Below are 10,444 nucleotides of genomic sequence, written 5' to 3' on the forward strand. Positions count from 1 at the left end.
CCAAGCACTATAAACACCTCCGGGAAGGTTAGCCCTTTGGTCTGCAGCAGGAATCCTGAGATTGACCCCTGTGAGAGGATACCTCCTAATGTAGTTGGCAAGCATCCGAGGAGTCACTTGGTTGGTCGGGGAGAGATACCACTCGACATCAGGCAGATTCTGATGGCGAGGGCGGGATCTAGTTTAGATATTAGGGTCAGGAGCAGGATTTTCTCGACCACTGGTCGAGGGAACCCTAGCCTGCGAATCAATCTGGGCAGGAGAGTTTGGGCTATCTTCGAATTCGGGTCTTTTCTTGCCTAAGGATTTAGAACGGGCCATTTGAGGAGGAGATGGGCGAAGTCTAGGAGAAGATCATGAAAAAGGGATCTCGTGAATTCGGTCGGTCGGTTGTTCTTCGCCTTCGAGCAGCTGGGCAAGAAGATCGTCGTCGATGGGCCGTTCACCTCCCCACAAATCTAGCATTAAAGTCTGCAAACAGAAGAATGGGGAGGTGAGGATAGAGAATTTTGTAAGACCTTCTAGAATAACGTTGTTCGAGTATAAACGTTAAGCTTTTATACAGCAGCATTCTAACGAAAGTTACAATTTTTTCACACGAACAGTTTGAAAAACGGATCAACGGTTGAAAGCAAAAAGTTTTTCGTAAAAGCTTTTTCAACTCCCCTTAGGGCGGGAAAATCTTATTTTTCGGCTGGCCTAAAAATCGAATTTTTACTTCGGTTTTACGTCCTAAAAGTATGATCCTAACTATAAAACTAACTCATAACTTTTTTCACCCACAAGACATTCTATTGACAAGCATCTCAACACAGAAGTGGAAAAACTTGACAGTAAAACATACAGGAACATGCATTGCAATAATATGAAACATAAAGATTCGAAGACTTACCAGAAAGAAGATCGTGGAGATTGGTAAAAGTTTTCGGAGATCGAGGAACTCTCGGGCTGAGTCATGAAAATGCAGAAGAACGGTCTCTGGAAGAAGATGAAAGCTCTGGATTTAGGGTTTCTGGAATGAGTAATGGCGTGCGTAAAAAGAAAAAGAGAACTTCGGAGATGTTGTATATAAGTTTGTCTGTGGCATTAAAAGGGAGTAATCATCAGTTTCCCCTTTTTCAAAGTATGGGGAAGCGAGATAGCCGTCGAATTATTACTGGGGAAGCGAAAAGTCATGATTAGACAAGAGTAGGTTGCTTTTTCCCAGAACACACGAAGGGTTCTGACACGTATGGCGGGGTCACCGAAGGGTCGTTTCCTCAAAAGTTTATTTATTGCTCGTAATAAATAAACTTGGAGGGCAAATGTTATCCAAAAAACTGGCATAGATGATGTGGCAAGTGATTCCTGGACATGTGGCTGACATTTGGAGGAACTCTGCTAAGATATCGACCAGAAGGCACATCATAAGCAGTAGGCGACCTAGTTTTACCAGCGACCAGTCTGGTCGATGGTTCCGCATGCAACATGATGTTCCAATAAAGATCTTTGTAAATCCCGAAATTGACTCACACAATCTCCTGAGTATCCGATTATTTAGGAGAGAATATCTGTAACAAACTCATGTAATCCCCCTTGAGCCTATAAATAGAGAAAGATAGCTCAAGGAAGAGACTTTTGGCTTTCGAATTATTTGAGACTAGAGTAATTCTATCTGAGATATTGTATTGTTCTTCAGAGGTCAGTGAAACTCATTGAACCCTAGTTCTTTGATCACCCCTTTGATTCTCACATCAATAACAATCTAAGTGGACGTAGGTTATTACCAGATCCTGGGGCTGAACCACTATAAAATATCGTGTTCTTATTATTTTCGCTATTACGTTCTTTTCAACGCATTCATCTACATCAAGCATATTTTGACTCCGTGTCAGTTGACCAAAATCAGGGTCAACATCCTTGATTATATTTTTCGGAATTGTTTGGTTTCCCTTATTATAATTTTCAGAAATATTTGGTTTCCTTTATTTCAATTTTCGGAAATCCTCTTTCCTTTTGTGTGAATTTTGGTCAATAATGTGCTTCCTTATTTAGCATATATTGTCTCATTTTGTTTATAAAGGAAACAAAGTTTATTGCAAATATTCGGTACTTACCCAAAGTTGTTTTTGGATTATTTGCTGATATATTTTCGTGCAGCTCAAGGATTGCATTCAGGAAACTGGTTCTTAATGTCATTAATTATTGTTTCCTTTTTGAGCTTGTTTTGATCCGACACAAGTCTGAGCTGTCCCCACTAATATCGCATCTGTCGGATCAGCAGATTCTAAATAAGGCAACTCTTCGACAATCAAGAATAACTTCTATGATTCTTGCCTTTATTAGAAGAATTCTTTCTCAGCCTTTGTGAGCACGAAAAAGGACTCTATAAATAGGGCTCTAAAGGCAGTGAGAAAAGTGAACTCTTTGGTGCATTATTCGTGAGCTTTATTGTAATATTTGTGAGAGTTCTTCTTTGTATTCAAGATCATAAGTATTCATGTGATCTTGTAGAATTATGTGTGTTTAGTTTTTAGTGGTGAGTTTATACCATGTTCATGAGTGAATACACATTGTAATTTGAACACAACGTTTATAGTCTTCGAGAGAAGATTTTTACAAGCCTTGCGTCGGGAGGATGCAAGCACTCGCTGGCCATTGAAGGGAGTTCAAGTGGTTGAGCGTTTCAATCAAGATCAGATTAGTGAAGAGAAGTACAACAAGTTGCGGCAAATCTCAAGAGGGAGTTTTGTTTTGTTTAAGTCAATGTTTTTGTACTTGTGATTCTTTATTAATTGGTTTTATTCTCTGGGCGTGGCCCCAAGGAGTAGGTTATCCGAAAGGGTTTCTGAACCTTGTAAAAATTCGTTGTGTTCTTTATTGTTTTGCACTGTCTTTTTATTGTGTTCAGTTTCTGTCGTGACAAGTTTGGTTTCTGTCCCGACAGAACTGTAATCTGTGTAAACAGTTAATTACCATTCCGCATTTTAATTAATTTACTTGGTTTAATTAATTTGGTAATTACTAAAAACGGAATTTCAAGCCTTATTTACAATATAAGACATGATAAATATACTTTTATGATAAGAATAAAATATCAACACAAATCAAGGCATTTAAACATATAGATAACCAAATCAAGATATCAACCAAATCAAAATATCAAATATTCAAGAATTAATTCAAACATTAATCAAGATATTCAAAGATATATTTTTTGAAATTGAGACGCTTTTATTTTATAAGGCTCTATTTGATTGGGACTAATGAAAATGAATATATACATATAGAAGAACCAGAAACAGCTAAAAATGTAATAAATTAACAGAAAATTTAATGCAATGATATTGGTAGAATTATGAGCTAATGACATTCTGAAAATGTCGTAAAACATTATAATATGAGAATCGCTAAGGAGCACCATTAGTGCCCATTACTACAAGGAAGTGATATATTTTTATTGGTACAATCAAATATTTGGCCCCACATATTTGAATTTAATAAGTATTATGGAATAGTGCTAACTTATCATGGAGTGGCATCTCATGTGGTGTAAGACACCTTAAGGTGCCAAATAGCACCACTCTTATAATATTATACACTCTTTTGTGTGGAGAGAATGTTTGGGATGGCTTTATAGCTTGATGGAAGTAAACCATAATTATATACTTTTTTTAAGATTGCACAAATTATTATTTCATTAGAAAGCCAAATTCCTCAATTTTTTATTTAAAAAAATACTAAAACTTTAAAACCAATAAATATATAAGCAATAATTTCTACAAATAATACTAATATAGGTGTTGTTTGGTGACACTTAAAAAAATAGTTTTTTATTTAATTAATTAAAATTTTGAAAATTAAACATAAAATGTGTTTGGTAACTCTATTTTTATTTATTATTTTTTTTAAAATTTAATTAAAATTTATTAAATTTTGAAAATAGAATTTTTTCACTTTCAAAATTTTTTTAAACAATTTTCAATTTTTTTTTTCTTCTCTTCTTCAAATCAACACCTTATATTGTTAAAAATAAAAATTATCAAACGTGTTTATTATTTTTTGTTTTTAAAAATAAAAAACAAAATAATTACCAAACATATTTTTATTTTTTTTAAATAAAGAAACAAAAATAAAATAATATTTTAAGTTTTGTGTTTAAAAAATTCAAAAACAAAATTTTTACCAAACGACCGATAATAATTGTAGTACTCTAAATTATTATTTTTTGGTTTTTCCAATAGGTATGCTCAACAATACATATTAATGTGGAATGATCACACAAGACAACATCACATGTATTAGTTATAGTGAGAATGTATATCTTAGCATCACAATTTCATAGAGGTTAGAAAGAAAATGGTAATTATTTAGGGGAAAATGCAGTAGGGGAATATAATAATTATATTAAGATAATATTGTTTTCGAACCTTTGTTTTTGTTAAATACATGTTTAGATTCTCTGCCTTGAAAAACACTTTTATAGACCTCATATTCATATTAAAAAATATTTTGAGAAAAAAGTTAGATTCAAGAGATTATTTTTAACCAATTTACAAAACGAGTCCAAAGAAAAACATTGTTCAAAACAGATTTTATTTACATGATCATCCACCTATAAAATATATGGATCTTTCAGGAGTATCAATATCTTTAATGAAGCCATTTTCACCAAAACCAGGTTCAAAAAATTATTCTTAACAAATTTACAAAATAAAGAAGCCAAAAAAAACATTATCAAAACAAGCATTTAGTAAAATCATAGAGTTTACACTGATAATATTATTATCCCATATATAATTTAATTTGTTGATTATTACATAAATTTGACCACAATGCAGAAATTGAAACAGTCACAATTCCCCTCCCCAAAATATGGATAACATAATAAAACTACACGTGTTACCACAAGAAATGTGTATCGCAGTCAACCACGACCATGAATGAACCTATTGTCATTGCCAAACTACAAAATAAACTCCTCAAGCAAATTTGCAAACTTTTCTCTTCACTTTCACTTTCACTTTCGAACAATATTCCTTCATTATTATTACAACAACATCTTAATTAATAATTCATCAAATTGCGGTATGCATCAGAGAGGTAATTCTTCTCAATAATTCTCCTTTTTTCTTTCATTAAAATCACACGCACACACACACACACACACATATATATATATATATTTCATATTCATGGTCATGGTTTTCATCAATGATGAGTCTGAATTTTTATTGTTCAGACAATTATGGAAACAATAAGCCAACTTTCACACAGATCGTGGCGGTGTCTTCGATCGGACTAATGATAGCGGCGGCGGTCCATTACCGTCTCCGAAAGCTCAAGGCTGAGAAGATGGTTCCCCGTCGTAAAGCTTCCCAAAATGGCCGCCTTGATAAGCTAGAGAGGTTCTCTCATTATGTAGGTAATTATTATTATTGATCATCTGATTAATACTTGTTTTCGTATTAATTAATATTGATTGATTAACGTTATTAGTCTCGTGCATGTGTTCGATGGCAGCTAGGCAAATGGGGTTTAAAGATAGAAGAGAATGTCCACGTCTATGCAAGTTAGCTTCTGAATACGTTAGGAAATCCGAAGGTTTTGAGGATGATATTTACACTTTCTTTGCCAGTGAACCAGATGCCGATTCCCTTTTTGTCAAGCTTGTCGAAGAGTTTGAGAGATGTATTCTTAGTTATTTTTCCTTTCATTGGAACCAAGCTGATCTTATGATTACCCAGGTCAGCTCTTCATGTTCATGATCATGATCTCATTAGTTTAAGTTCAAGATTTCTATTGCAAAAACTGAGAAATGATTCTAAAATTTCAGGTCTTGAGTCTTGATGGAGAGCCCAAAAAGAAGTTCAAGGACATTGTCTTGCAGGCCACGAGGTAGGTATCAGAATAAATGGAATGTGATAACATTAAAAACAAATAGGTATAGCAAATGAAATAAACTAAATTAAGAAAAGGGGACTTAAGCTTTTTAACTTTACCAATTAAAGAATGAAGAAGAGTTGTTGGATGATATGACAGATCATAACTCACTGTTTCAAATTTTACCAAAAAAAATGATTTTGTGATCTTATAGCTTTAATCTCTTGACCATATTTACTTATAGGCTGAATCTGTATGCAAATGAAATTAAGTTAACTCAATTGTATTTGTATGCCTTCTATGTTTGCCATTCTGAGATAGGCAACAGAGGTTTGAGAGAGTGACAAAGAATCTGAAGGTGGCTAGAATTTTCACTACCTTATTGGAGGAGTTGAAAGCAATGGGGCTTGCATCCAATGATGACTCTCGGTGCACGGAAGTGATGGCGCCGGTGGCTCATGCTGACCGGAGTCCGGTCCTCCTCTTCATGGGAGGTGGGATGGGGGCAGGGAAGAGCACTGTTCTAAAAGAGATTCTCAAAGAGTATGGAATGAAACAATCCTTCATTTTACTCTCTGTAATCTAATCATTTTTTAACTTCTAAGAATAATGCATAAACATGTCAAATAATATTTTATTACAAGATATTTGTAGCAAAATTCAGTAATTAATTTAAAAGGTTGCACTTAAGTTCTTAAATAGTTTTTTTTTACTATAAAAGTCATAAAATAATCTGAAGTGTAGCATAAAAAAGTCATTACACCAATTTGGTGTGATCGTTAGTCAATTTCTATTAAATGTTAAATCTATTAGACTACTTACTGAATTTCAAAGCATACTAAAAAAAAACCTATTTAGTAACTCAAGTCTTTTTTATTAACCAAAAAGAAAACCTGATAGATGTTAAAGAAAAATAGCTAGCTAAAAGTACATTACCAAGGAAAGAAAATATATATATATATATATGAACATCCAACCTTTATTTTCCAACACAACATATACAAAAAAGGAGCTAACAATTTTTCTTTTGAAATGAAATGTTGAACAGACCATTCTGGGCAGGAGCTGCAGGGAATGCAGTAATCATTGAGGCAGATGCTTTCAAAGAATCAGATGTTATCTACAAAGCCCTTAGCTCCAGAGGGCATCATGATATGCTTCAAACCGCTGAGCTGGTGAGACATTGATTCTCTAACGTCCAATGCATCATTAAGTTACAAAATTGTACTCTTTAGGAAACTTCTACAATGAATGTGTTAAAAACCATTTTATAAGCATTATTGAAATTTGATTCTGGCACATCTGTATTAGAAGTTTACGAAGTATGGGATGGCTGTGAACATTGAAACAGGTACACCAGTCATCAACAGATGCAGCCTCATCACTGCTGGTGACAGCACTGAATGAAGGGCGAGATGTGATCATGGATGGCACACTCTCCTGGGAACCATTTGTTGTGCAGACCATAACAATGGCTAGAAACGTACACCGCCGCCGCTACAGGATGGGACCCGGTTACACGGTTTCTGAAGATGGGAGTGTTAAGGAGGTCTACTGGGAAAGGATTGAAGATGAAGAGCCTGAGAAAATTGAAGGCAAGAAGAGAAAGCCATACAGGATAGAGCTAGTTGGAGTTGTGTGTGATGCTTACCTAGCTGTTGTTAGAGGCATAAGGTGATGATGTTTATGGTTTTTAGAATAGTTTTTTGTTTTTTTTCTAATTGAAATGATGATTTATGAAAGGCTAACATTTGGGGTTGGTGTCAATAGGAGAGCCATCATATGTAGAAGAGCTGTTCGAGTTATGTCACAGTTGAAATCCCACAAGAGGTTTGCAAATGCTTTTCTAACATATTGCCAACTGGTTGACAATGCAAGGCTATATTGCACTAATGCTTTGGAGGGTCCACCCAAGGTAGAAAGAAGAGAACATCATTCCTTTTTCTCTATGTATATATTTTTTTTTGGCAAAACTTGAGCAAATTAGAAGAGATTGCTGAAATGTTTGTTGTTGTAAAGATGATAGGATGGAAAGACAGAGACAAGACACTACTGGTTGATCCAGATGAGATTGATTGTTTGAAGAGAGTAGGGAGATTGAATTCTGAAGCCAACTCAATCTACGAACTCTACAAGCACCCCAACCCAGCCTGCGAGGCCGGCTCGGTGTGGAAGGACATTGTACTATCACCTTCAAGGCTGAATGTTCAACAGGAGCTCAAGTATGCCATCCAGAAAGTTGAAAGATCCAAGTGAACTCCATATAAATTAATCTATTTGTTTTTTATTAGTGTCCTATGTTGTTATGTTGTACTAAAACGAAAAGGCCCATGTAAAATTTTAAAGCTGTGACAAATTACTCAGAGCAATTGTTGTTTTCGATGTTCAAAAGCATTAAGATAAAGAAAAAAGCCATGTGCTAGCTTTGGGGTATACCAAGAACAACATCTCCAATATTTGACAGATTCGTAATAATTAAAATATAGCCAATTTCATATTCCAAATGTTTACTCAAAAACCCCAATTCATCATTTGTAGCAATATCAGTGTAAATATGACATTTAGCCCTCGGCAAATATAACTGGGGACCAAATTAAAAAAGCAGGCCACCGCAACCACTACGATTAAATTATTTTACTGTGAAAATAACAATAGAAAAATCACAAGCCAAAGCTGGCTTTAAACCGACGCCAAGTTAATTATTTGATCGCAGAAAAAACGCAAGTGCTTTCTTCTAAAATTGGCAATAAAACAAAGAAACAAACCCTACTTCTCCAGAAATTATTTGAAACAACTCGATTGAAGGACCATAATTCATTAAAATGTCACATCTCTATAAAACAAACTACTAGAAAGAAAATAAATTGACCTCTGAAAAAAGAAAAGAAAAGAAAATCTCAATTTCATATATTTTTTCCCACGAGAAGAAAATATAGGGTAAAATTTTACCCAATTTACAAACACTACTACCCTAGAAACTAGGCTCTCTTCTTCTCATTCTTCCAAATCACTTCTTTCCCCTCGCTGGTGCCTTTCTCGTCGGGGACTTAACACTCTTCGGCTTGGCGGCCTTGGCTGGAGTCTTCTTAGCTGCCGGGGCTTTCTTCGGCGTCGGCTTGGGAGCGGGAGCTTTCTTCCCAGGAGATGACCTCGTTGAAGTCCTTGAGGCCTTAGCCGCAGGTCTCTCCTTTGGCTTTGGCCTCGACTTCGCAGCTGGCTTCGGCTTAGCGACAGCTTTCGGCTTCACGGTAGCCACAGCTTTGGTCTTTGGCGCGGCGGTTTTCGGCTTCGCAGCAGGCTTGGGCTTAGCAGCCGGCTTCGCTTTAGGCTTAGCTGCAGCCTTTGGCTTAGCAGGAGACTTCGCCGGTGCCTTCTTGGCGGACTTAACAGCTTTCGACTTAGCAGCAGCCTTAGCCTTCGGCTTAGCAGCAGCCTTAGCCTTCGGCTTCGACTTAGCAGCTGCAGCCGGTTTCTTCTTCTTCGCAGCAGTGGCTGGCTTTGCAGCTGCCGTTGACCTCGCTGCCGGAATCTTGTAAGATCCCTTCACCTTCGAAATCTTACCAGAAGACACAAGCTTCTTCAAATGAAAAAGAAGCAACTTCTTGAAGTTGGATGGAAGCTGTTTGTGCTTATCCTCAAGAAACTTGGTAATCGCATATTGACTCGAACCGCTCTTGTCTTTCAGGGATACAATCGCATCCTTAACCATCTATGGAAATCAATAAGAAATAATCAGATCCAAATTCCGCATAATTGAACTAATGAACCAACAATTGGAAATAAAAAAAACTTCGAATCTTGACTAAAAATTTAGAAATACCTCTTCGTAAGGGGGATGTGTGCGTGGTGCCCGTGGCTTCGAAGGCTTCTTGGCCTTGGGTTCCTTGGGGGCCTTTTTCGCCTTGGGTGCTGGAGTCTCCTCGGCAGGTTCAGTTGGAACGACGGTCACAATCTCCGTCTCGGTAACGACTGCGGGCTCTTCGGTCGCCATTGGAGAAGCAGAAAGAGATTAAACAGAGAGAATGGGGAGAAAGAGAGGATGAGATCTACAGCTAGATGAGTAATTACTGGTAATTTCGGTTGTGAGACGAAGACGGTAATACAAATAGATTTTATAGTAAGGCGCGTGAGCGAAGATATCCAAAAGCTGAGCGCTGATTGGTCGAAAGGGTTAGCACATGGATCGCCCCCATTATTAAGTTTAAATTTGCGCCCTAGGATTAAAGCTCTATCGACGGCTTATAGTACTCGGGACGAGATTAATAGAAGAGGAGCTTTGGGGGTATTGGGTGCTCAAGGTTCCACTAGGTGTGCTTCTATGTCCAATTGATTTGATCAGAACTTGAGCTACACTTGATGGAATCGAGTGAGGTTTTTTTCATTTTGTTCCTTATTATGTAAGCTTTCCAATGAGTGTATTTTTGCAATCTGGGGTTCGGTAAATTGGGAGATATTTTACTTTGAAGCTGCAATGGTCAGAATTAGGGTTTATTGTGATGTTATTGCGGTTTCAAGTGATTTTAGGAAAATGCTTGGATCCAAAATGGGGTTTTTGGATCTAGAATGATAGGAACTTAGTTAA

At 36.4% G+C, this 10,444-nt stretch overlaps 2 protein-coding genes across 3 annotated transcripts; one reads left to right on the forward strand and one right to left on the reverse strand.

The window, feature by feature from the left end:
• Nucleotides 1-4,945: 4,945 nt before the first annotated feature.
• On the forward strand, nt 4,946-8,307 carry LOC133785540 (calmodulin calcium-dependent NAD kinase). Of its 2 annotated transcripts, none has more exons than XM_062224771.1 (9): nt 4,946-5,082; nt 5,222-5,400; nt 5,503-5,726; nt 5,816-5,877; nt 6,184-6,405; nt 6,911-7,037; nt 7,214-7,536; nt 7,633-7,777; nt 7,882-8,307. In XM_062224771.1, the coding sequence occupies exons 3-9, from the start codon at nt 5,511-5,513 to the stop codon at nt 8,116-8,118; spliced, it is 1,332 nt and encodes a 443-aa protein (XP_062080755.1). In that variant the 5' UTR covers nt 4,946-5,082; nt 5,222-5,400; nt 5,503-5,510; the 3' UTR covers nt 8,119-8,307. The 2 variants fall into 2 exon arrangements, with proteins under 2 accessions (XP_062080755.1, XP_062080751.1); XM_062224767.1 differs by having other exon boundaries at nt 4,947-5,082; nt 5,222-5,404.
• Nucleotides 8,308-8,643: 336 nt separating this feature from the next.
• LOC133785549 (histone H1-like) lies at nt 8,644-9,955 on the reverse strand. The gene is made up of 2 exons (XM_062224775.1): nt 9,683-9,955; nt 8,644-9,571 (listed from the first exon to the last, which is right to left on the reverse strand). Exons 1-2 carry the CDS (start codon nt 9,851-9,853, stop codon nt 8,870-8,872), a joined length of 873 nt encoding a protein of 290 aa, XP_062080759.1. The 5' UTR covers nt 9,854-9,955; the 3' UTR covers nt 8,644-8,869.
• Nucleotides 9,956-10,444: the final 489 nt, after the last annotated feature.

Source organism: Humulus lupulus, chromosome 1 (genome assembly GCF_963169125.1).
Source record: "Humulus lupulus chromosome 1, drHumLupu1.1, whole genome shotgun sequence".
Lineage (NCBI taxonomy): Eukaryota > Viridiplantae > Streptophyta > Magnoliopsida > Rosales > Cannabaceae > Humulus > Humulus lupulus.

Bases quoted from the DNA above. Each gene is read 5' to 3' on its own strand.
- LOC133785540 (XM_062224767.1), top strand. The intron at 5,878-6,183 runs GTAGGTATCAGA...ATTCTGAGATAG, and splicing joins ATTGTCTTGCAGGCCACGAG to GCAACAGAGGTTTGAGAGAG. The intron at 7,038-7,213 runs GTGAGACATTGA...ACATTGAAACAG, and splicing joins TGCTTCAAACCGCTGAGCTG to GTACACCAGTCATCAACAGA.
- LOC133785549 (XM_062224775.1), bottom strand. From the start codon at position 9,853: ATGGCGACCGAAGAGCCCGCAGTCGTTACCGAGACGGAGATTGTGACC. The intron at 9,572-9,682 runs GTATTTCTAAAT...TGATTTCCATAG, and splicing joins CACATCCCCCTTACGAAGAG to ATGGTTAAGGATGCGATTGT.